Below are 27,583 nucleotides of genomic sequence, written 5' to 3'. Positions count from 1 at the left end.
CTATAACAAGTTCAGCAGTGCAGCACTAGTCGCTGGTACCAAGAACCTGCAATTCTCAAACTCCTCGACCCTGCAATATTCAGAAGGAGAAAGCTGGTGGTGTTCCTGGTATCAGAGCCATGGAAACCAACACAGCTGATAGCCATCTCTGTTAGTGCCAGTGCACTGAAGTCGCCCAAGACAGCGAGTGTGTCCCGAGGGGGGCACTGGCTTAATACGGAATCGAGTTTGGCGTAGTACACCTCATTATCTAAGGGTATACACATCTCTTTATGGAACATACACCGCAACAATGGGTATGAAGCCTAAAGTGTGCTTCAGGTTTACTCGCACTATGCGCTTATCAACCGGAGTAGCCTGAATCACTAATGGCTGCAGCTGGCTAGAAATGCCTATAAGTACTCCCAAGATGGGAACCACTGCTCATGCCGGACCAGAAGTAGGCGTACCCACAAATACTGACCTCGCCACTGCCAGGCCTCCTTGTTTCAGAGTGTCACTATATCAACCTTCAGCCTTCTGAGCTCGTTCGATAGGTAGGGTAAACGGTGATCATCCGAGAGGCTCAGGACGTTCCAGGAGCCCACATAGTACACAGGCCTTCGGAGATTAATCCCAGGCCTGGTTCTGTCGGAGGGCGCCGCTACTCTGCCTCCCCAGCCAGTCCCAAAACAAAAAAAGGGGCTAGGTGATCTCTCCTCCTTCGAAATGCACGGGTACCGTAGGCTTTGCCCAGCACTCGTCACTAATGGCAGGCTCGCTGGATGCTGAAACATCGAGGAAGCCTGCCACACTGTAGGAGCCACCAACATAACTAGATTGGGGTCGAGGCTCGCGCTGTGACCCCGACCTCTACTTCTTATCTTGGTTTTGGTTATGCGGGCGTTTCGTGGGAAAGAGGAGCAAGCCCCTCCCAAACCAACCCAGATCAGGGGCTGGACTGACTATTGGCCGTAGGACACTGAGCCAGGACACCTGAGATAAATCTCTCGTGAATCTAAGGAAAGAAACAGGAACACGAAGGAAAGGAGAGAAAGAGAGAAAAACTGTCGGGGAAGTTGAGGATGCTGCACTCCTCATCCAGATATAGCCCCTCCCTAAAGTAAAAAAGAAAAAAAAATCTCCCAGGATGATGATATTGGTACATGCCTTATATATAAAAAAGTGGAAGAATACTGTAGAAAAATCGTCAAATCTTTTCACAAAATGTCTAGAGAAAGAAAAAGTCATTAAGTCTAAGAAAAAGTCTGCCATAATCTGAATGACAAATCGATCTCTGACATGGACATTGGCCATGTCTCTGGAAAGGGAGGTGCCCAAAGAAGACTGGAGAGATTAATGCCAGAAATCACTATAATGGAGAAAAATATCTACAAATAGATAGGAAACCAGAAAAAAATAACAAATAATTACGGTAATTAAAATCAAGAAATATCAATAATCAGGACAAAGACAGACATAGACAACAAATGGACAAAACGAGTGACAGATTGGAAAATAACCGATATAAAAGACACAAATGGTGTGGTGAAATTAAGAGGTGTATGGGACGTTTACATCGAAACTGGGACCAAGAGGGACAAGGCAGAAACAATTGAAATGATACAGACTTACGATTACGAGGATGGTAATGTTGCTATTGAGAAGAGGGTTGTCTGAAGATTGTGCCTGACTGATAGTGAAGTAAGTAAGAGGTGGTGGACGAAGAAATGGTGGTCGGTGAGCGGACGTGATGATCCGGAGGACCCGAGTTCAAGTCCCATCGCGAGGCGCGGACAGTTTTCAAACATCGCCGAGGGATGAAAGATTATCAATATGCTGTCCACCCCTACCTAATCAACTCTAACTCCAGTGAATTCGGTGAGGAGTAACGCTGGGGAGCACCACTTCTATTTTTTTCTTTATGTTTCGCCTATGACGCCGGTAGGATTTCTTGATGGGGTCTGGTGATTGGTCCCAACCCATTATGGCGCAAGCAAGTATTTATAGTGGCGCTATCTTGCTTGAATTACGCTGCCCCCTGGAACTCACCTTTGATCCTCTTTTAGAGAGAATCCAGAGTCCGGGTTGATGGGTGGTCTTCAGGACACCATGTGCATGGTAGTTTTAGGCTACTTGGCGATGACTGAAATGTTGCCAACTTGCTTGCAGCGGAGAGCGGGACGCGAACATGCGTTCTCCTGGATGCCGAGCCCGCACGCTGACAAATCAGCCACCTAATTCCCCCTCTGGTCATGGACCAAACAAGTCATATATCACAGGAACCATTTAAAATAAAATTCGCTTGCGCCTAGAGGACTGAGGCCATCCACCAGGCTCCTCAAGAGAGCCTACTGGATCCATAGGCAGCACATCAGAAAAAGAAAATAGATGTTTCCCTCTTGTCCCATTCCGATATTGCATAAATATCTAAAGTAAGTGTTGCTTCGTGACCTGTAAAGTCGTGTAGTTTCTATCGAGAATATTATATACAATTACCATGAAAATGGCCATTTGGAAAGAATGGGAACAACTACCGAACATTTGAGATTATTAATTAGCTCTGTATAAAATTGCTTATTGGTTAGATTTTTTTGTTTCATATTTTATTGTATAGTGAAAAAAATATCCAAATTCACCGCATATGTGGTTTCCACTTGTTTTCTCTAACAAAGCATTATTGAATAAATACCTCTACTTCTTCACCAAAACCCCTGGCTTTTTAAATGAAACCAACAATAATTATACACCTTGGCTTTATCGACGGTTAACTGATGTTTCAAACGCAGGCTACTCCTTCATCAACGACCCATGGTGGTGCATGCCTTACGAGGCGCTGGAGTGCTTCACAGTGTCCCTCATGAGCGCTGCTGCTGTATCCTACGCCGCCGATTTAGCCACGCCTTCCACGCTCGCCACCCTGCAGGGCATGTATGGCGGTCTTCATTACGGCGTAGGTGAGTACACTCTTGCAAGGGATATTTGCAAGGGATATATCTATGTCCAGCGCGCGACCAAAGAGGCGTTCGCGCTCCATTTCGTCCGCGTAGTGTGAATGTTATAATTAAAACATCAGTCTTTAATTTGGGGGGGCCCGCGCGTTTAACAAATCTCGCTGAAACTCACCGGTTACAAGTGATCTTAATAGCTCTGTATCAATATCCGCATCCATATTCTTCCTAGAAATAAAATTAAATAATTAGAGTGCGATTGGAATATGGGCGCAGGACCAGTCACATTGAAGTCAACCAGTGTACTGAATGAATTTTATCTGGAGATGCGCGGGGCGCTGGCTTTAAGCGCGGACGCGGACATCGACCGCAAGGTGTGAAGAGGCATGAGTAACTCCCGTTGAGGTATACGAGTATACGCAAGGCGAGGGGGTGCTGCAAGCCTATCGAAGACCCTCCCGCGTCCTTACTTTCATTTTCTCTTTTGTCTAATTATCACCAAAAAGCAGCTCAGCATGCTCTCTGAAGACAAATTATCTTACTTTCCACACTAAACGACATACATGCAACACACTATTTCCTCAAAATTTATTAAAATGTATTATGACATGTTTCCAGGGAAAAAAAAGCCTCTAAGTCTCTATCTGAGGAGGGGACCAGATATGGTGATGATCGAAGATGCCTTGATTGCTCTTCCAACTTTTCTTCATCATCTTCTGCAACATTCGGTCTCCTCTCTAATTTCCATTAACCATCTCTCCTCCTCTAAACCTCCCCTTTTCTTCATAAGCGAAAGACAGGTTTTTGAGAATACTGACAGAAATGTATACTCTTTTGCCTACTACTATTTCTATCTTAAATTTCAATCTAAAGCTGAATGCCGTGTCTATGTAGCAGTATCAAATGTTCTCGTGGCCACAACCATCATTCTTTAGAATTATATTTTTCCACTATCTTGTTACGATTTCATTGTCATTTTGATTTAATTGTTATTTCGTTTCTAAATATCTATGTGTTGTTTACTCTCACATCTATCAACTATGTAATTGTTTGACTATTTGAATTCTAAAGCGAAACACATCTTGACCAACTATCCTTTCGCTGAAATCTCCAATTATAGGGGGCGTATTTTGGCGACATAGGGAAAAAGTCAAATTTATAATTTTGAGCTGAGACACCAGTACAGGAAACTAGGCTTAAATGTGAGTATGTATGGCCAGGTTTGAAGGAGATACTGCCAGTATTTTTTTGTATACGTTCTTTTTTTTTCTTTTTCGGGAGCCGTTTATTAGGTTTTTAATTTTCAAATCCTTTTTTTATATGTGGTTATACACCTTTTTCCTTTATTGCAGAATAGATAATAACCACTCTGTTACTTTTTCATTTACCGATATTTGCGGTTTCTGTATGTTAAATATTTTACAACTTTACTCCCCTCAGCAGCCTACATGACCCCTGGTCGAACTGGAGACATGCCAAACACTATTCCTTTTCCTAACTTATAATCCTTCAGATTATGTTAAACTATTTTATCCTTTGGGATCCTCTGATCACAACCTCATTCCCGCATTTTGTTCTAGCTCTCCTGTAGGTACAACCTCTGGACACACCGAAGAGGCGATGCTTCTGGCATTATGCTTCATCTCGGTGGGATGACCTTTGGATGTCTTTATGATTTCCCGTGGAATGATTTGGTTGCCAGGTTTGGGACCCCTATATGTGTGCCATGCACATTACGAAGGTATTGCCTCTGGAATAGAGTAACACATTCCTCATACTTTCTCCAGTCCTCATGCTTTAAAGCCCTGGTTCAATCTCGCTTATTCTCGTACTATGTAAGATAGAGTGGCAGCTCACAAAATATACCTGAGCCTTCGGACTGCTGCAAACTGTGATCTTTACATTTCTGCTCGTAATCGCGCCAGATCTATTCTTCGACTCACCAGAAATTCATTCATTAATAAAAAAAATTTACACCCTTGTATTATTTTTTTTCAGAGCTTTCTGGCATCTCTGCAAAAATATCTCAAACAAATTTAATTTTTCATCTTTTCCAACTCTCCTCAATCATGATGGCAGCTCAGCTCAACTTAGATTTTCTCTGAAAATTCCACTCTGGACGATTCAGGGAATATTCCTCCTACTCAACCATCCCCATGCTGACACCACTATGCCTGTTACTTAAAATTTCAAGATGATATGTTGTGAGTCCTCAATTGCCTGAATCCTCAGAAGGCTTATGGACTCAATGGGGTGTTTCCTATTGTCTTTTAAAACTGTGCATTCGTGCCAGCACCCACCCTGGTCAAACCTTTTCGTCTCTGCCTTTCAATCTGTATCTTTCCTTCCTGCTGGAAGTACGCCTACATACAACCTGTGCCATAAAAGAATGGCCGCTCTAAACCTTCAAACTACCGTCCTATAACAATAGCTTCGTCTTTATTTTTTTAAACATCCATTATAAAAAAAAAACCACTAAAGCATTACTACTTCTGACCTTCTTTGATTACCAGTTCGGATTCCGCAAGAGGCGTTCTACTGGTGATCTTTTTGCCTTTCCAAGTGATTGCTGATCAGCCTCTCTTAGCCGTTTCGGCGAAGTTTTCGTTGTAGCCTAAGAAAGTTTTGAAAGCTTTTGATAGAGTTTGGTACAAATCTTTGTTCTCTACTCTACCTTCCTACGGATTCGACCTCTCTCTCTCCCCAGTTTCCTTTCAGGCCAATCTGTCTGCCGTCGTAGACGGTCTCTGTTCTTACCTAAACTCATCAGCACTGGTGTTCTACAGGGCTCTGTTCTAACTCCCACTATATCTCGCTGATCATTCATCTGTTGCTAAATCAACTTCCTCGGGATGAGACTTTCTCTATCACTTTAACCATTTCTATTTTCTATAATTCATTAATGATCTTTCCGAAACAAACTGTTCCATCCACCCCTAGTCCGATAACTCTCCTTTGCATTACTTAACATCTTTTATTAAGAAGACCATCCCAGAAGCAATTAAGGGTCTCAAAGCTGAACGCTGCAGAGCACTTGACCTCGGACCTTGCTATCATTACTGAAAGGGGCAGAAAGAACTTAGTATTCTTCAGTGCCTCAAGAACAAAATTTCTTCGCCTGCTAACTCGATACAATCTTTCGAACAGCTATCCCCTATTCTTCAATAATACTAAACTGTCCCCTTCAACACTAAACATTTTTGGTTAGCCCTTAACTTAAAATCTTAACTGGAAACTTCATATCTCATCTGTTGCTAAATTCTAAATCAGCTTCCTCGGGGTAAGACTTTCTGTATCAATGTAACCATTTTTTTCCCTCTCAGATGCCAGATGCCAGATCGTTGTCCACCCTCTTATGGTGTATGTATCTTATGTGTGGAAGGGTTCCACCCACACAGCCCTTTTGGACATAGCAGAGTTGAAGACTCTTCGTCTCACCAACTCCTCCCCTCTTAATGATAGTCTTCTACCATTTGAATTATGCTGCAATGTAATCTCTTTTTTTATTTTTTTATTGGTAGTTTCACTGTTCTAAACTTGCTAACTGCTTGCCCCCCTCCCCGCGGCCATGCTGCACACGGCTTTCTGTTCTTGATCACCCCTATGCTATCCAACTCACATGCAAGAGTTAACTAGCATCTTCCTTCTTTAATCCCTTTTGCTGCTAAGCTCTTGAACAGTCTTCCTTTGTCTGTATATCCTCCTGCCAATGTCGTGAACCCTTTCAAGAGGGGAATATCAAGACATCTCTATCGGAAATCGACCCTCTATTCTGGTCACTTATTATTTTTTTTTTTAGGAACAGTGGGCTTTTTTATTTCTTTTTTGTCCTCGGGATGTTTCTATAACTGTAAAAGAAACCTTCACTAAGACAGCTAAGTCTTTCATGGGTAAGTTTATGGTTGAACTATGAAAATAATTATATTTATTGTAGGAACGTTTCACTGTAATGAGACAAATGTCACTCTTGACCTCAAACGTTGACGAGCATTGAGGCATAAATGTCAGATGGCTTGATTATTTTGTACCGTTTGAGACAAAACTGCGAGCAATGCCTTGCCTTCTTTTCTTTTCTTCTTTTTTTTTACATCAGAGGACACGGCTCAAGGGCAATAAAAAAGAGTACAAAAAAAAAGCCCGCTACTCGCCGCTCCTATAAAAGATAAAAGTAAAGAGTAGCCAAAAGAGAGGTCAATTTCGGGTGGAGAGGTGTCTTGATACACTCTACGCACAGTGATGTGGATTTTGCGGATATGATGTTTCAGGCTAATGATATAATAGTCCCTTTGGTCATTTGATATGATCGTGACAACCAGAGAGTGTTAGTTTTGTTTAGTGGTTGTAGACCTGCCAGGAATGAGGCTCATTTACTATTATCTATTACTTCTTAATAAAACACTGTCCTTATGTACCAGGATAAGTCAGTTTATTTTTTTATTTTTTTTACAGTGAAGGAAGCAGCTCAAGGCCAAAAACTAAATGAGAAAAAAAACACGTTAATCACTGATCCTATAAAAGCAAGTATAGATGAGTGACCAAAAAAGAGGTCAATTTTGTGAGGATAGGTGTCTTGATACTCTCCTCTTTAATGAAGTCAAGTCGTAGGCAGGAGGAAATACAGACGAAAGAAGGCTGTTTTAGAGTTTACCAGTGAAAGGAATGAAAGAATGAATATGCTGATTAACTCTTACATTAGGGATTTGGACAGTATAGGGATAAGCTAGAGTAGAAAGCCGAGTGCAGCGGGGCCGCGGGGAGGCATGCAGTTAACAAGTTCAGAAGAGCAGTCAGCATGAAAATATCGATAGAAGATAGAAAGAGATACAACACTGAGGCGGATTAAGAGGTAAAAGTTTGCAAGTAAGAGTAGAAGAGTTGATGAGACGAAGATACTTCGACTATTGTCTCTGGAAGTAGGGCATGTATTCCACGTTCTTTCTCTACTCCTCATGCTAAGAGGCCTTGATTCAATCACGCTTGTTCTCGTGCTATAAAAGATAAAGAGGCAGCTCGCAAAAGGTACCAGAGCCCTCACATTCCTGCTAACCATGATCTTTACAGATCAACCCGGAATTGCGCCAAACCTGATCTTCGATAAACACTTTCATCCATAGAAAATGTCACAGCCTTGCTTTCTCTGATTTTTCCAGACTCCTGGCATCTAAGAAAAAAACATCTCCAACAATTTTACTTCTTCATCTTTCCCACCTCTCCTTAGTCCTGATGGCAACATAGCTGTGACGTCACATCCGTCTCTGAGGCTGAACTCTTCGCTCAAACTTTGTCTAAAAACTCCACTGGACGATTCAGGGCATTCATCCAATTCATCCCCCTCTGACTCTACTATGCCTGTTATTAGAATGCTTAAGAATGATGTTTTCTATGCTCTCTCTGGCCTTAAACCCCAAGACTTATGGACCTAATGGAATGCCTCCTGTCTTCCGTACTTCCGTGCTGACACCCTACCTGGTGAAACTCTTTCGGCCCTGCCATTCAACATCTATCTTTCCTTCGTGATGGAAGTACGCCTACCTGTGAAATTCCAATCCCTCAAACTACCGTCCTATACTTTTACTTCTTGTCTTTCTAAAGCTTCCTAAACCGGAAAATTCCTAAGCATCTATCCACTTCTGATCACCAGTATGAGTTCCGCAAGTGGCGTTCTACTGGTGATCTTCCTTCCTAACTGACTTCTGGTCGTCCTCTCTTAGCCGATTCGGTGAAACTTTTGCTGTTGCCTTAGACATTTCGAAAACTTTTGACAGAGTCTGGCACAGATAATTGATTGCTAAGCTACCCTCCTATGGATTCTATTCCTCGCTCTGTGCTTTTATCTCCAATTTCCTTTCCGACCGTTCTATCTCTGCGTGGTAGAAGGTCACTTTTCTTCCCTTAAACCTATCAACAGTGGTGTCCCACAGGCTCTGTCCTATCTCTCACTCTCTTTCTGATGTTCATTAATGATCTTCTTTTCTAAACAAACTGTCCAATCCACTAATACGCCGATGAATCTAATCTGCATTCTTCAACTTCTTTCAGTAAAGGACCTTCCAAAAAGAATTAGACTCAAGACTGGAGGCTATAGAGCACTTGAACTCAGACCTTTCTATCATTTACAAATGGCACAAGAGTGACTTGGTGTCCTTCAACGCCTCAAAAACTCAATATATTCATCTATTAACTCGACACAATCTTCCAAACGTATCTCCTATTCTTCGGTAACACTCAGCCGTTACACTATTTTACAGTAAACATCCTTAACTCAAAATCTTAACTGGAAACTTCATTTTTCCTATCTTACTAAATCATTTTCCTCGAGGTTGGGCGTTCTATATCGTTTCCGCCATTTTCCCCCCCTCCTAGATGCTATCCATATACAAGGACCTTGTCCGCCCTCTTATGGAGTATGCTTCTCAAGTGTTGGGGAGCTAAACACACACAGCTTTTTTGGAGAGAATAGAGTCTAGGGCTCTTCGTCTTATGAACTCTCATCCTCTTACTGACAGTCTTCTACCTCTTATATTTCGCCCCAGCGTTGCATCTCTTTCTATCTTTATTCGGTATTTTCATACTGACTGCTATTCTGAACTTGCTAACTGCATGCCTCCCCCCCTCCCGCAGCCCCACTCAACTCGACTTTCTACTCTAGCTCATCCCTATTCTGTCCAAATCCCTTTTGCAAGAGATAATCAGCATGGATGTCTCTCCACCCCTCAACTCTGCCAGTCTCTCTGACCTCGTCAAGAGAGGGTGGGTTTTTGTCGATTGGTGGATTAGCATCCGCCATTTGCAACACAGCAACAGGAAAATTGCCCAGTAGGAGAGTCGCAATGAATAATTCCTCAAAGTACTCAGCCCAACGAGCCCTCTGTCCATCCATGGCTGACACGAGGCAAACATCTGTTGATTGGATACCTGAAAGGCCACCTGAGAAGGAGGCCCGAAGCGGAGGTTCTTTAGGGATTAGTAAGCAGGTCGGTTATGATTTCCGTTGAAATGACCCTCGACATCCTCAGTGCAGCTTTTGACGTACCTCTATTTGTCTCTCGTCAGGAGAACTCTAGTTCTACGCGTGAGAGGCCTGCATTATTCCCGATTCCAATCAAGCCTGGAAGCGCAACTCTTCTCAATATTATCCACCGTCTCCACCGAGGAAATAACAATCCTGGATTATGAGCGCTTGCTTATGCACTCCTTTGCAGTTTGAAGGGTTTCATGTTTGAAGATAATATAATCCACAGTTCTTCAGGGTTTTCAAAGATGCTGGGCCAGGTCTTTCATTTTTCGTGATTGAACACAGTATGTCTACATCTCGAGATTCTTTTATGACCTGACATGAAGCTTGAATATTGCAAAAACAATCCTATGATTGGTTGCAAAGAACTCAGTACTCCGTAAAACCCTACGTTTCTGGAGGAATCTCCAACGAAAGCTTAGTAACAAGGATGTGGTCAATCTTTTTGGATATCACACCAGGATTGTTATACAAAGTCCAGCGGTGCAGCTCTGGGCCCGGTGTGGTGTCATCTGCCATCCACGAATCGTGAAACATCCCATCCTGATCTGCGCATGCGTGGAACCCGATGTTTACAAACACAGAGTGTTGATATTGTAGTTAGTCCAGGCAAGATGGCGGCAAGACAGCATGGCAGTTTTTATGGGAAAATGGCCAAATTTAAGGATGACATGGATCCCATAATTCAGATACCATTAAATGGAGAGTATCCGAGAAACATGACCATCAATGAGAAGAGAGTGTAGGTTCTCATTTATCACATTTAACGACGTACAAAGCGTGCAGGTTATCTCATTTATCACATTTATGACATACAAGCGGTGCAGGTTATCTCATTTATCACATTTACCGACGTACAAGGGGTGCAGGTTATCTCATTTATCACATTTACTGACATACAAGGGGTGCAGGTTATCTCATTTATCACATTTACTGACACACAAGGGGTGTAGGTTATCTCATTTATCACATTTACCAACATACAAGGGGTGTAAGTTATCTCATTTATCACATTTACCGACATACAAGGAGGGCAGGTCGTCTCATATATCACATTTATTGACATACATGGGGTGTAGATTATCTCTTTTATCACACTAACTGACGTACAAAGGGTGTAGGAAGAAACTTTTATACATTTTCAAATTCAAAACATATGTCATCATTTACTTAAAAAAAAAAAAAAAAAACTTGGTTGGGACGTATAGGCAGTCGACAAAAGACACAGTACCGTGCCGAAATTCTCATCCACCTTCTGATTGTAAACAAAGCTCGCGCATGCGCAGATCAGCATGGGATGTCTCACAATACGTGGATGGCAGACGACACCACACCGGATTCACGGACTTTACCAACAAACCCTTCGGTATCTCTCACATTTACTGGACCATTAATAGACCTCCGTTTTTTTTCAAACTCTGCATTCATAAACACTCTTGTAACGGGTCGGTAAGAGCTACCCTAGCAACCAGTTGTTGTGTTCGGTAGCCAATCACGTGCAGGCTTTTATACTGTATCTTCAGCTTTCACGTGACTTTAGTGTACAAACACAGGCTTCAAAATCAAAACATATGTGTTGTACAGCGGTAAACAGTGCTCTAGAAGTAATAATAAGAAATGCAGTCCTTCAATGCTATGAACTTTGTTTACTAAAGCTTACATTAGAGCCGTATATCTGCATTAAATTAAAAAAAATCTATGATTACAGATTTTCTGCTTGTTTGTTTACATTCTTACGTTCCATACGGAGTTACTCAAAGGCTTGCAACTCCTGCAGTGGTCAGTGACGACAGGGATAGCGTATTCAAAGAGAAGGTGGTGTGGCGTTCCTGTGGTTCACCCTTGGAGGAATAGTACATGGAGAGGCCCTCAGCGAGTTGTTATTCACTGTGAGGTGAAGCAAGGGGGCGGAGTTCAGCCGGTGGGCGGAGGCAGCCAAGTGCACCCAAAACATTGGATTTCTCGCTCCCAGATCATCGGCGCAAATGAGACATTAACCTCCCCCATATCGACTGGGTGACACTGTCAGGCACAGAAGGCGAGTCACATAGAATGATCGAATTTTTAGAAGAAAATGAATCAACTCGACAAAATAACATACTGGACTTTGTTATAGCGACCCAAAGTAGGAGAACACCTTGGTTCTTGCATCATAGATTAATGCGCGTCGATATCAGAGCTCAAACAACAGTGACTGAAAATAAAGTGAGGGTGCCAAATTTCCAAAGAGCTAATTTCGTAGAAATCCGACAAAGAAATACAACTATCAGATGACGGCAACGTAGAGGAAACCTGGCTAAACTTTAAAGATCAATTACTCACTCAGCAGAACACATTTGTCCCATTGTGCGAGGAGCGAAGTAACACTAATAGATTAATAACGAAATTAAACACTCGAATAAGGAGAGAAAATTGCTTTACAGGCTAAAAAAAAAATAAAAAAAAGCACGCCCGAAAACATTAGAATTTATCATGAAGCCAGGCGACGAGTGAAAAGATTAGTATGTCAGGCAATGCGTAGATATGAAGAAAACATTGCAGCCAACTGTAAAAATAATCCGAAATCCTTCTTCAGTTATATAAACAATAGGAAGGCGATCAAAAGTGGAATTGGACCTTTAACAAACAGTGACGGTGCACTGGTGACTAACAGCCAACACATTGCAAACATTGCAATTGCAAACAATTATTTTTCCTCGGTGTTTAATACTAGCAGTCTTCCCACCACTGCCACCAACAACAGTGACGACAACAGTACTAACGTAAGTCCTGAGCATGCATTGCCTAACTTTGTAATAACTACCGATGAAGTCCTTAAAGCTCTCCAATCCCTTAAAACAAATAAAGGTCCCGGACCCGACAAAGTATATCCTATACTGCTTTAAGAAACAAAGAACGAAATTTTCTCCTCCCTCACAACTGTTTTCAATATGTCCTTTCGACAAGGCATCGTCCCTACAGATTGGAAAAAGGCTAACGTGACACCGATTTTTAAGAAGGGAGACAAAATTATACCAGGTAATTACAGGCCCATTAGTCTAACTTCAGTTGTTGGTAAGCTGCTCGAGAGCATAATTAGAGACAAAATTGTGAGTTACCTTGAAAGACACTCATTAATTGTGGATTCACAACATGGCTTCCGTAACAAAAGATCCTGCCTATCAAACCTATTGACCTTTTATAACGACCTCTTCTCAGTTTATGACGTAACCAAATCATTGGACATAGCCTATCTTGATTTCCAGAAAGCGTTTGATAAAGTCCCACATCATAAATTACTTTATTAGTTAAAGCAAATAGGTATTGACGGTCAAGTTCACCAATGGATCGCGAATTGGTTGAGCAACAGACAACTAAGCGTGGTGATTGACGGATTTAACTCAGAGTGGGCGCCGGTCACTAGTAGCGTCCCTCAGGGCTCGGTTCTTGCCCCAGTGCTCTTCATTATTTACATCAACGATGTGGATGTTGGACTCAATAATCGCATTAGTAAATTTGCAGACGACACAAAAATTGGTAACTCGGTTCTCACTGACGATGACAGGCAAAGCCTCCAAGAGGATCTGCACAAAATTTCAGCTTGGTCTGATAGATGGGAGACGCCCTTAAACATAGTCAAGTGCCAGGTCCTTCATGTTGGAACAAGAAATACGAAGTTCGATTACGAAATGCGCGGCGTCAAACTAAAAAGCGTTCAATGCGTCAAGGACATGGGTGTCAAAATCGCGTCAAACCTCAAATTCTCACAGCAATGCATCAGTGCAACAAATAAAGCGTACAGAATGTTGGGCTTCATTAAAAAAAAAACTTTTTATTCAAGAATAAAGATGTAATACTTCCGCTCTACAATAGTTTAGTCAGACCCCACTTGGAATATGCGGTACAGTTTTGGTCTCCCCACCATGCAAAGGACATTGCTAAACTAGAAGGTGTTCAGCGTCGGGCAACAAAAATGATCCCTTCCTTGCGCAACAAATCCTACGAAGAGAGGCTTTCCGCTCTTAACATGTTCTCTCTTGAGAAACGTCGCCTCCGAGGAAAACTGATCGAATGTTTTAAAATACTTAATGGATTCACGAATGTGGACAAATCAAAATTGTTTATGATCGATGACACTTTGCGACCGAGGAACAATGGCACAAAATTCAAATGTAGGCAAGTAAATTCAGACTGCACCAAATTTTTCTTCACCAACGTTGTAGTGCGAGAATGGAATAAGCTCCCACCGTCAGTGGTCCAGTGTAACACGATTGAATCCTTTAAAAGCAAGCTCGACCGTCACTTCCTTGAACTTAATGTTAACTAGAGTGAAATGCAAAGTTTTGGAGCATCTGATCAATATAGAATCACGTATTTTTATGGACAGACCACCAAGTCTGGACCTTGGGGTCTGTGTGGTCTGAATTTCTATGTAAATCTATGTAAATATATGTAAATCTTTCTCATCCCCCCTCCCCCCCCCCCACACACACATACACATACATAAATATTTCAACTTCAATCCTATTAGGTCAGTTTTCCATGTTTTACCTCAGCTCGCAACACTTCTATAACTATTTCTCTACAATATTTTAATGTGAGAGACAATATGTGTGTTTGTGTGTGTGTGATCAATAACTACCTACAGTGGATGGGTGGAAAATACGGAAAGCCCAATAAGGTGGAAGTAATGAAATGTGTGTGTGTGTGTGTGTGTGTGTGTGTGAGAGAGAGAGAGAGAGAGAGAGAGAGAGATTACTTATTTTCAGGAATAGCATATCAATAGCTTCCATAGATATAACGGACAAGCTATGATTATACTCATTTTTTTTATATAGTACAACACTTCAAAATTCTCTCTCTCTCTCTCTCTCTCTCTCTCACACACACACACACACACACACACACACAGAAGGAAAAAAAAAACGTCTCACGTTAACATAGATAAAATAATTAATATAGTTGAGGGATTGTTGCAAACACGGAGATAGGCTATTAGGATTGAAGTAAAAAGTGTGTGTGTGTGTGTGTGTGTGTGTGTGTGTGTGTGTGTGTGTGTGTGTGTGAGCTATTAATAATTTATGTAAAAACATAACTAGCCTATTGTTATGCTTATTATGGCTGTTTATATATTTTACAGCACTGGTCATTATAACACTGGATGCGGGACGATGTATAACACACCAGTTAATATAACATTCGTTAAATAAACTAAATATTGATCGCGTATTTGTGGAGTAGGGAACAACGTACATTTATCTCTCATATACTGCACAGTCGTGGGCAAGGTGTTGATGTTATAATAAACTAAGGATGATAGAAAACCCCTGCCTTGGTTATGCTCTGAGGAGAGCCGTCACGGAACCTCCCAGCGCCTCGGCAGTCGGCGCTGGAGAGCGAACTGTGAAAATGATACTGTAATCAAGGGAAGGGACCATAATTATTTACATGTACCCAACCTTGTACAAATTTTGAGTGGGTAAGGGACCTAAATAGATTGCAGTAACAATTACCATGTTAAACTACTTTGTGACCACGTAAGGTGCCCTTGAGCCTGCTCCTCATTAGAAATTGTGATCACCTGCAGAGCTTACGAATCCGTGATCTACTGCTGAGTTTAAAAAATTGTCATCACCTGCAGAGCTTACGAATCCGTGATCTACTGCTGAGTTTAAAAAATTGTCATCACCTGCAGAGCTTACGAATCCGTGATCTACTGCTGAGTTTATGTCATACCCGTTTTCTTCACCGTTAAAAATTGTCATCACGCTGAGTTTAAAATTGTCATCACCTTTAAAAATTGTGATCACAGTTTAAAAATGTCATCACCTGCAGAGCTTGAGTTTAAAAAATTGTCATCACCTGCAGAGCTTACGAATCCGTGATCTACTGCTGAGTTTAAAAAATTGTCATCACCTGCAGAGCTTACGAATCCGTGATCTACTGCTGAGTTTAAAAAATTGTCATCACCTGCAGAGCTTACGAATCCGTGATCAACTGCTGAGTTTAAAAAATTGTCATCACCTGCAGAGCTTACGAATTCGTGATCACCTTCAGAGATTAAGTAATTGTGATCACCTGAAAGATGCCAGAAATCCGGGTTTACACCTGGTGCGTCTATGTCTACCCGTTTTCTTCACCGTAAGTTGTTACAAGACGCTGTAAGAAGCTTTGAGAGGAAGTGCTTACGTAAGAGTATAGTAGGTACAAATATGGGCTAATCAACATTTTTAAGGTGAGTTTTAGAATTTGTTTGAAATCGTTACAATTGTAATAATAGATAACTAACTTTTTAACGATAGCAAATTAAAAAAGGAAATGAATGAAAAAGGGAAATGATAATTAGCTGCAGCCGAACGATTGCGAACGTCAGCCACATCCCTTTAATATTTTCCTTATAGTGTCCTAATAGTTCTGTTACTTAAAGATCTTGTAACACGTTAATATTCACGATACACTATTGTTAGCATTAACATAACTTTAAGAGCATTAGGATAATGTATAGCTATAAATTCGAACTTCAGACGCGACATCCTCCTGAGTGATCCAAAATATCATAGTTTACCATATTAAACAACATCGCTCGCTTACATATAACCTTTCCCTCCGACGCTTTGATAGACACTGAATTTTAGGGGTGGGCAGGCACCGGTAACAGTACCGGTACTAACGGTACCAGCTATACGGTACAGTACCGGTACCAGACTGCTCGGTACCGGTACCGATACTGACCATGGTTGCCCATGATGTCCGTGACCTCGCTCGCTTGCGATTCCACCTCGTGTGCCGTACTGCACTGTACTTTAGATCTTGCTGTGCTGTGTGCCGTGTGCTATTTCGCGTTGTACTGCGTACTGCTTATTGTCAACCGAGTTAGCTGCCTGCAGAGATGTGCTGATTGCTGTGCGACCACGTGCTTCGCTGGACAGGATTAAGTGTTGCCCTTATTTTTACTACCTCTCTCTGCCTGTATCTACCCTCTCGCCGTAGCGCCCTGTAAAACATATATACACATATACACAAAACACAGTGTTACACTCTTTCCGCCATATTCATTATATATTCCAGATTCCACTCCTACGCCACTCCCTACACAGGTGTGGAGAGTTGCCTGACCTGACTCGACCCGAGTATTCCCCCGAGACACACTAATTCTCTTAATTTCTTCCTCACCTGCGTCTCTCTCCCTCTCGTCCCTCTCTTCTCTCGCCCCCCACTCTCTCCCCCCCCCCCCTCTCCCTCTCTCTCTCTCTCTCTCTCTCTCTCTCTCTCTCTCTCTCTCTCTCTCTCATGACTACCCCCCACCTGCCCCTCTCTATCTCTCCTTCCTCACCGCCTATCTCGTTCCCACCCCCTCTCTCTCCCTCCCTTTCCTTCGCCCTCTTCCTCCCTCCATCCCCATCTCCCTCCTACGCCTTCCCATCTCTCTCTCTCTCTCTCTCTCTCTCTCTCTCTCTCTCTCTCTCTCTCTCTCTCTCTCTCTCTCTCTCTCTCTCTCTCTCTCTCTCTCTCTCTCTCTCTCTCTCTCTCTCTCTCACACACACACTTATTCTCGCTTATTCACGCGCGCGTCCCTCTGCCCTACGAAAAAGAAAAAGAAAAGCAAATAAATAGATAAACACTACTCACTTGCTCTCTCCTCCTTACCAAGATGGCGCTAAAGAAATGCTCGACTTGCACAGGAAACTTCTCTGGCCATTTCTTCTCAGGACGATCGACCGTCTGCAAGATCTGCCTGTTGACACAGCAAATGGAAACGAGACTCCTTCAACAGGACGAAAGGCTGACGGCTGGCGAGAAGAAGATCACCGAACTAACTAGTACTGTTGAAACCTTGCAGGAGTTTATCCAGGCCAACATCGTCGACCCTGCTGCAAGTGACGCCTCATCACCCTCCGCACCTGCACTCGATGCCCAGCCACCTTCCGAAGAAGACACGTCACAGGGGACCGGTAGAGCTGACGCTGAATGCTTCACCCCCGTGAGAGGAGGAGCCAGACCCGCCCCTAGAGCCATTTATCCTACTCATTGCTACAACAGATTTGCCATACTGGAGGAGGAGGACGAGGAACAGAGCACCTTCTTGGTCGGTGACTCTATGATTCGCCATCAGGTGGTCGAATTCTGTGGCAGAGTCCCCCGTCGTAGGCGTAACTACTGTTATCCTGGAGCTGGTGTTGACGACATGACAGCTGCCCTGGACGAGGTCTCCGCTGAGGCATCTAATGACTCACCCTTTGTTCTCCACACAGGTACAAACGACGCCACCACGACCCGGTCTGAGGAACTGCTGGACAAGTACCATAGGCTCATCCAGCAGTATAAGTCTAAATCCCCAAATATTTTGATTTCAGGAATTCTACCACGGACGTGGGACGAAGGCGACTTCTACAGTAAGGCCTTCAGCCTCAACAACCGCCTACAGACTCTCTGCGGAGAGCTTGACGTCGAGTTCTTTAACGCCTGGAACCATTTCTACGGCCAGAGTAAACTTTTCCATAGGGACGGCATACACCTGTCCCCCATCGGGGCAGCCAGATTCGGAAGGCTCCTCAACGACGCCGTACGTAACGCCCGAACAACAAAAAACGACTCTCAGCCACGTCCTTCCATTCCGCCCGTGTAAATAGACACCATACACCGCAACAAACTCGTAACATTGAACCCTCCAATACCACTACCTCTATTACCAAGCCTCAAGATAACCTAAGAGTCCTTAGTTTCAATGCGCGTAGCCTAAGAAACAAGTTCGATGAACTGCGATGTCTTGCTTTGACAGAAAACTTTGACGTAATTGCTATAACCGAAACATTTATCGACACCACAAATATTGATTTAAGTTCCGAATACAACATAGATGGCTACAGACTCTTCAACAAGGATCGTGTAAACCGTAGAGGTGGTGGTGTCGCCCTTTTTGTCAAAAGCTATTTGCAACCCACTGACAAAACACCAAGAAACAGTAACGTTGAACATTTGTGCGTGCGAGTAAACACTGCAAAAGTCAATTTAAATATATCTGTCACTTACAGGCCTCCGGGGCAATCACTCGATGCCGATCTTGAAATGTACAGCGTCTTAAGGCAGTCACTTAATAACAGCGACTCACTGATATTAGGAGACTTTAACCTCCCCCATATCGACTGGGCGACACTGTCGGGTACAGAAGGTGAGTCCCATAGAATGATCGAAGTTTTAGAGGAAAATTATCTAAGCCAAATGGTTTCTGAACCAACTCGTCAAAATAACATACTTGACCTTGTTATAAAGACCCAAGATAACCTAGACCTAGTCAGTAATGTCACGGTAGGAGAACACCTCAGTTCCTGCGATCATAAACTAGTGCGCGTTGACATTAGAGCTCAAACATCGATGACTGAAAATAAAGTAAAGGCGCCCAATTTCAAAAGAGCCAACTTCGTAGAAATCCGACGAAAACTAATAGATATGCAACTATCAGATGACGGTAATGTAGAGGACGCCTGGCTAAGCTTTAAAAATCACTTACTCACTCAGCAGGACACATTTGTCCCCTTGTGCGAGAAACGAATTAACACTAATAAAAGCCCACCTTGGTTTGATAGTGAAATTAAACACTCAGTCAAGGAGAGAAAATTGTTTTACAGGTTAAAGAAAGAACAAAGCACGCCCGAAAACATTAGACTCTATAATGATGCCAGGCGACGAGTAAACAGATTAGTGCGTCAGGCAAAGCGTAGATATGAAGAAAATATTGCAGCCAACTGTAAAAATAATCCGAAATCCTTCTTCAGTTACATAAACAACAGAAAGGCGATCAGAAGTGGAATTGGACCCTTAACAAACAGCGACGGTGCACTAGTGACTGTCAGCCAACACGTTGCAAACCTATTAAACAATTACTTTTCCTCGGTGTTTGATACTAACAGTCCTCCCACCACTATCACCAACACCAGTACTAATGTAAATCCCGACCATGCATTGCCTAACTTTGAAATAAAACCCGATGAAGTCCTTAAAGCCCTCAAATCACTTAAAACAAATAAAAGTCCTGGACCTGACAAAGTATATCCAACTCTCCTGAAAGAAACAAAGAGCGAAATACTCTCCTCCCTCACAACCGTATTCAATATGTCCTTGCGACAAGGCATCGTCCCTTCAGATTGGAAAAAGGCTAACGTGACACCGATTTTTAAGAAAGGAGACAAAAAAGTGCCAGGTAATTACAGGCCCATTAGCCTAACTTCGGTTGTTGGTAAGCTATTTGAGGGCATAATTAGAGACAAAATTGTGAGTTACCTTGAAAGCCACTCATTAACTGGGGACTCACAACATGGCTTCCGAAACAAAAGATCCTGCCTATCAAACCTATTAACCTTTTATAACGACCTCTTCACTGTTTATGACGTAACCAAATCACTGGACGTAGTCTATCTTGATTTCCAGAAAGCGTTTGATAAAGTCCCGCATCATAAATTATTTTACAAATTAAAGCAAATAGGTATTGACGGTCAAGTAAACCAATGGATCGCGAATTGGTTGAGCAACAGACAACAAAGAGTAGTGATTGACGGATTTAACTCAGAGTGGGCGCCGGTCACTAGTGGCGTCCCTCAGGGCTCGGTTCTTGGCCCAGTGCTCTCCATTATTTACATCAACGATGTGGATATTGGACTCAATAACCGCATTAGTAAATTTGCAGACGACACAAAGATTGGTAACTCGGTTCTCACTGACGAAGACAGGCAAAGCCTCCAAGAGGATTTGCACAAAATTTCAGCTTGGTCGGATAGATGGGAGATGCCCTTTAACGTAGACAAGTGCCAGGTCCTTCAAGTTGGAACGAGGAATAAGAAGTTCGATTACGAAATGCGCGGCGTTAAACTCAAAAGCGTTCAATGCGTCAAGGACTTGGGGGTCAAAATCGCGTCAAACCTCAAATTCTCACAGCAATGCATCGATGCAGCAAATAAAGCGAACAGAATGTTGGGTTTCATTAAAAGAAACTTTTTATTCAAGAATAAAGATGTAATACTCCCGCTCTACAATAGTTTAGTCAGACCCCACTTAGAATATGCGGTACAGTTTTGGTCTCCCCACCATGCAAAGGATATTGCTAAATTAGAAGGTGTTCAGCGTCGGGCAACGAAAATGATCCCTTCCTTGCGCAACAAATCCTACGAAGAAAGGCTTTCTACCCTTAACATGTTCTCTCTTGAGAAACGTCGCCTTCGAGGAAAACTGATCGAATGTTTTAAAATACTTAATGGTTTCACGAATGTAGACAGATCAACATTGTTTATGATCGATGACACTTTGCGCACGAGGAACAATGGCGTAAAACTCAGATTTAGACAAGTAAATTCAGACTGCACGAAATTTATCTTCACCAACGTTGTGCCGGTACCGAGTACCGGTACCGAGTGCCGAATAGAATCGATTCCACTCGGCACTTGGTACCGGTACCGAGTGCCGAGTAGTCTCATTAAAAGTCGGTACTGCGGTTCCGTTCAGGTCCCGGAACACTAAACGGTACCAGTTTACCGCCAGTGCCGCTTGCCGGAGCTTAGTGAGACGGAGTGTGGAGACAAGTTATGTCTTGCAGTGCTGAGTCACACGGTCTGCCCGCCATTTTGCCCCGCGTTGTTATTTTCATTCTCCCTCTCGCCTCCATTATTTCATTAACTTATCCATTAGATAATATAATTATTCATGTACGATTCTTTTTTTAAAGGTTTGTTAATATATACTGTTATTGTTATCAGACTGTGAGTCCATGCATAATAACTATATATATATATATATATATATATATATATATATATATATATATATATATATATATATATATATATATATATATATATATATATATATATATACTTTTTTTATCGAAAAAATAAATATTCACTTCATACAGGAGAGAGAGAGAGAGAGAGAGAGAGAGAGAGAGAGAGAGAGAGAGAGAGAGAGAGAGAGAGAGAGAGAGAGAGAGAGAGAGAGAGAGAGAGAGAGAGAGAGAGAGTTTTCTTTAGAGAAAATTTAATTAGGAATTTCATCAGACGTCATTAACATAAAAAAAAATTTTTGGGTACCGGTACCGGTACTAACGGTACCTGAGTTTTCGGTACCAGTACTACTCGTACTCAAATTAACGGTACCTGCCCATCCTTACTGAATCTCTGAACCTCCTCACTTCACCGCTCCACGAACAAGTGTCTCTGTACGATAAGTTGGGCACCTGGACTGTCCGAACATTTCATTATGCCACACCGGGGCTGAGAGAGAGGTGGCGTGTTATAACTGGGCCGGCTCCTGGGCGGTAACGATACAGATGAAAGTCATGGTCACTCATGTTAAAAGCATTACCCATGACTCATATCGACAGCTGCCAGTTATAATTGCACCCCTGTTGGGCCGTTAAATTTGAAATACCCTACTAATCTGTCTTTCCACATCGGTAATTAATGTTTGTCAATTCCATTCACTACGGTAACATGTGTTTGTCAATTTCTTTCACTACTATGCTTATCAGTCGGTTATTTCTGTCTTAAGCTATGGAGCAAATATGAGTACAAAATGAATAATGAGGATAACGCACTGTCGCTGTGGCTACTCATACGCTGCACCGCTCACTTTTTCTTTTCACGTTTCTCTCCACTTATTTCCATCACTATTATACATCTTCATACTCCTTGTACTACAAAGATAATCACAATTGCATTGTCTTGTTCAGAAATCATCAACACCGGCGGTTAGACGGCAGAATAATCCTTAGGTGGCAGTGTTTACCGAGCTTACCATACCTCCGGTAACTCACTTACGGGTGCTCGGGGCAGTGGTAAATTTTGGCCTTACCGGAGGCTCAGTAATTTTTATTTTATTTTATTATTTTTTTTACGTCGCGGCCTATTGCGCCGGCAGGCTTCTTCCCGGTGGGGCCTGATGGTCGGCCCAGCCCGTTCTGGCGCAGGCGAGTGTTTATAGTGGCGCCATCTTGCATTGGCTCATGCTGCCCTCCCGGAGCTCATCTTTAATACTAGAATCTAGAGTCCGGGTTGATAGGTGGTCTTCTGGACAGCATGTGGATAGTTTTAAGCCACTCGGCGGTGGCTGAAAAATCCCAGCTTGGTGGCACCGGGCGGTGATTGAACTCGCGTCCTCCTGAACACGGCGCCGTCACTCTGTCGACTCAGCCACCGCCTAATACAGATTTACGGAGTGGGCGAAGTTACTGAAAAACTTACCAACGAGAGGTCTGGTGAATGGTTTTATGAATCCGGTCTCTAATCTTTATTACCAAGAACTTTCAATTCTCGACCTCCTAGATCGTGCAAAATTTAGGAGAAAGCTGAACCATGGGGGCCAACACATAACTCATTGCCAACTCTGTCAGTGCCCGAAGTTACATCAAAGTCGTTCATGGAAATTAGTGTGTCCCAAATGAGGACTGGTCTAATATCGAGCCGAGTTTGACGTAGAACACCTTCTCTTCAGTTTCACACATCTCGGTAGGAGCGTACACTGTGACAAGAGATATGAAGCCATTGGTGTGATTCAGCCTCATTTACATTATACGATCATCAATCGGAGTAACCTCAACAACAAATGACCGCAGTTGGCTGTAGATGCCTATAGCTACCATCTGCAGACGGGCACCATTGTTCAACCCGGAGCAGTATAGGTGTACCCCATATTATCGATATCGCCACTGCCAGGCCTTCTCGTCTATAGAGTCTCGCTATATCCAACTTCAGCCGTCTGAACTCATTGGATAGTTGGTTGTCCTTTGAGAGGCGCAGAACATTCCAGGAGCCCATACGCAGAGCCCTCCGAAGTGACGCCTGGTTCTGCGGGCGATCGCTACTTTTGAACTCCCAGGCCATCCCCCCCCCAAATAATCCCATGTGATGATGAGTCTGACACTTTATAGCATTATATACCCTGTCAAGGGTAGCTACAGACAAAATTCAGGAGGCTTTTGTTGGTCCCATTAAATCTTCCTTTCACATTTCATAGTCACTGTTTAAAGGCACTGATGCTTTGAGTCAATGAGGATTGTTCTGTTAACATCCAACCGATTGGCATTAGTATTTACTAGTCATTGTGGCTTTTTTTTCATGGGAAGTTCTTGCTTCTGCCATCATTTCAATAAAAAAAAAAATTTACAACAGAGGAAACAGCTCAATGGCAAAAAAAAAAAAAAGGAAAATAATGAAAAAAAAAAAACCGCTACTCACTGCTTCTATAAAAGGATAGGTCAATTTCGGGAGGAGAGGTGTCCTGATACCCTCTTCTTGAAAGAGTTCAAGGCGTAGGCAGCAGGAAATACAGATGAAGAAAGATTGTTCCAGAGTCTACCAGCGTGAGGGATGAAAGAGTGAAGATGCTGGTTAACTCGTACGTAAGGGATCTGGACAGTAAAGGGATGAGCTTGAGTAGAAAGTCGTGTGTGGCGAGGCCGCGGGAGGGGAGGAGGCATGCAGTTAGCAAGTTCAGAAGAGCAGTCAGCGTGAAAATATTGATAGAAGATAGAAAGAGAGGCAACATGGCAGCGGAATTTAAGAGGTAGAAGACTATCAGTAAGATGAGGAGAGGTGATGAGACGAAGAGCCTTAGGGCCGCTTTCACAGTCGTTTTGTTTGTTTTGATCGTTACCAATGGCGCCGATCGACGCTATAGTTTTCCATGTGAAACTGGCCGATGGGGTAGTGGTGACTGCAGAGGAAGCGAGAGGTGTTGAGAGTGTGTGGCAAGGTGCGGGGCTAGGCTAACCCCGCAGCCACCACTACCCCATCGGCCAGTTTTAAGTGGAAATTCTATAGCGGCGATCGCCGCCATTGGTAACGATCAAAACAAACAAAACGACTGTGAAAGCGGCCCTTAGACTCTACTCTGTCCAAGAGAGCTGTGTGAGTGGAGCTCCCCCCCCACAGGTGAGATGCATACTTCATACGAGGGCGGACAAGGCCCCTGTATATGGAAAGCAACTGTGCGGGGTAGAAGAACTGGTGGAGACGATACAGAACGCCCAACCTCGAGGAAGCTGATTTAGTGAGAGAGGAGATGTGAAGTCTCCAGTTAATTAGGCCACTTTCTTCCATGAAATCAACATTTTACCGAAAAAATAGACAAAGCTGTCGTAGTGTTGAAAAGTTTCGTGTATTCTTTTCTACACAATGGTTTAAGCTCTTCATCTCAGCTTGCAATGAGCTAGGTGAAGTTTTACCATAATTAGAATTTTTACTTTGACTAATTCTACATATTCAATATTCATATACCACTCTGACATACTTACAGTATAACAAAAATATTCATCTGAAACTTTTGCAGGTCGAGGCTTGGGAAGTCTAATGGGTGGCTTCCTGATTGGTCCTATTGGGGTACGCAATCTCTTCAGGCTCATGGCTCTCATTTGCGGCATCACCTGCGTTGTATACTTCATCCTCAACCGACTGTTCTTTACAAAAGCGCAGGAAGAAAGAAAACTCAAAGCTGAGCAGAAGAAAAATGAAAAAGACTCAAATGAGGATGAGGAGAAAACTGATAAGGAGCTTGAAATCGTAGAAAACGGTATAAAGAAAAACAAAGACACAGTTTCATTCGAACAACCGAATGCAAATAGATCTGCTGAGAATTCTTCCGAAGGTGGGCAGCTGAACTCCGCTTTCGAAAAGGTGGAGTGACTGAAATACAGACGGACATAACTTCAGGTGTGGTTATGACTCCGAAGTTTCTGCATTTAGTTACAGGTAAAAAAAAAAAAAAAAAAAAAAGACATTGTTTTAATAAGTTTTAGACTTCATAGTTTTATTATTCTCAGTGAAATACATGAATAGTCAGCTTTATAATATTGCTTTAATAACAACATTATATACAACTAATGAATATACTATGGAACGGACACTTGCCCCAGCCTTGTCATTAAGCCGCGAATTTTGGAAAATCAACCGCTTTGGTGCGAATCGCCATAATTCCCTTATTTCTGGGGCTACATAAATGTTTTTGGTATCAATCGACGGCAAAATGAAAGAGCTATAGTATGTAAGTAACGACCGGGCTCGAAAACCGACTCGAAAGGGTAAAAAATCGAATAAATTCGCAAAAAAAGACTCGGAAAAAACTTTTTGGGCTCCCAACCTTGAAACCCGCTCATTTTTTTAAGAATTTCAAAAACCTTATTTAACAAATGATTTAGCCCTGCCAATGTGCTTTCCTCCAATATGGAGCGTAACATTTCCCTACTCCCAGTAGTTCCGTCGCTAGAGCTCGAAACGTAAACCCTGTCGAGAGCGATCTTGACGAACTCCAGACACCGACGTTTTCGTCTAGTGTGGCCTCGCTATTACCTCTAGAAGGCTGTAATTTGGCATGTAGCCCCTCTTGGCATTGTAGTTTAATCATCTTGAAGGATTTTATGATAGCTCGATTCTAAGTTCGTCGTCGAGCCGTCACAAAATAGCCTGTTTTTCGGCCCTTTTGCCGCGATTTGGACACGTCCTAGTGTTTTGCTTATAATATTTTTACTCGTATAATGCTTTCCACTTTGTTTCTGATTATTAATCTGTATTAAAAGAGCTTTCATTTGCCACCAAGCACGCCTTCCTAGCTTCAGTAGTTTTTGCTCGAACTCGACCAGAACACGCGACGAACATTCGCCGAATCTGACTCATTTCACGCGCCGCGACGAAAAACTTGCCTGACGCCACAAAAATTAATATATCTGCATAAAAAAATCATATATAAACACTTCAATATGTTGACTATTTTGTATTAAAACCATTTTAAGATATCTTTATAATAAGTTACTATTATTATATAATAATTTCACTATATAAATCAACCTATATTAAGCGCCTTATTATACATGTTATTTCTATTTTTTTTTAGTATTCAACCATATTTCTTCCCATTTATGAATAATACATTTAATTTGCTTTCTTTTGATACAAAATATATATATATATATATATATATATATATATATATATATATATATATATATATATATATATATCTATATATATCTATATATATATATATATATGGTATCAAAAGAAAGCATAGTAATATTTCAGAATTAACCATATTTCTTTCCATTTATGAATAATACATTTAATTTGCTTGTTGATATATATATATATATATATATATATATATATATATATATATATATATATATATATATATATATATATATATATCAAAAGAAAGCAAATTAAATGTATTATTCATAAATGGGAAGAAATAGGGTTGAATACTAAAAAAAATAAAAATAGATATAACATGTATAATAAGGCGCTTAATATAGGTTGATTTATATAGTGAAATGATTATATAAAAATAGTAACTTTTTATATAGATATCTTGAAATGGTTTTAATACAAAATACTCAACATATTGAAGTGTTTATATATGATTTTTTTATGCAGATATACTAATTTTTTGTGGCGTCAGGAAGGTTTTTCGTTGCGGCGCGTGAAATGAGTCAGATTCGGCGAATGTTCGTCGTGACTTCTGGTCGAGATCGAGCGTAAACTACTGAAGCTAGAAAGGCGTGGTTGGTGGCAAATGAAAGTTCCTGTAATACAGATTAATAATCAGAAAACAAATAGGAAAACATTAAATAAATAAAAAAAGTTATAAACAAAAAACTAGGACGTGTCCAAATCGCGGCAAA

The 27,583-nt window shown here is 41.9% G+C and overlaps 1 protein-coding gene across 1 annotated transcript in view; it reads left to right on the top strand.

Annotated features, from left to right (window-relative positions):
• The window catches only part of LOC127003749 (major facilitator superfamily domain-containing protein 6-like), a 93,797-nt gene extending 67,139 nt beyond the window's left edge, over window positions 1–26,658 (top strand). Inside the window, exons 8-9 of the mRNA XM_050870754.1 lie at window positions 2,769–2,936; window positions 25,237–26,658. Of these exons, the coding sequence (XP_050726711.1) occupies window positions 2,769–2,936; window positions 25,237–25,589 (521 nt within the window). The 3' untranslated portion in view covers window positions 25,590–26,658. The remainder of the gene's footprint in view (window positions 1–2,768; window positions 2,937–25,236) is intronic.
• The last annotated feature ends 925 nt before the right edge of the window (window positions 26,659–27,583 follow it).

The sequence above is a fragment of the Eriocheir sinensis genome, chromosome 3 (genome assembly GCF_024679095.1).
Source record: "Eriocheir sinensis breed Jianghai 21 chromosome 3, ASM2467909v1, whole genome shotgun sequence".
NCBI classification, from domain to species: Eukaryota; Metazoa; Arthropoda; class Malacostraca; order Decapoda; family Varunidae; genus Eriocheir; species Eriocheir sinensis.
This window is presented reverse-complemented; position numbering and strand designations above follow the sequence as displayed.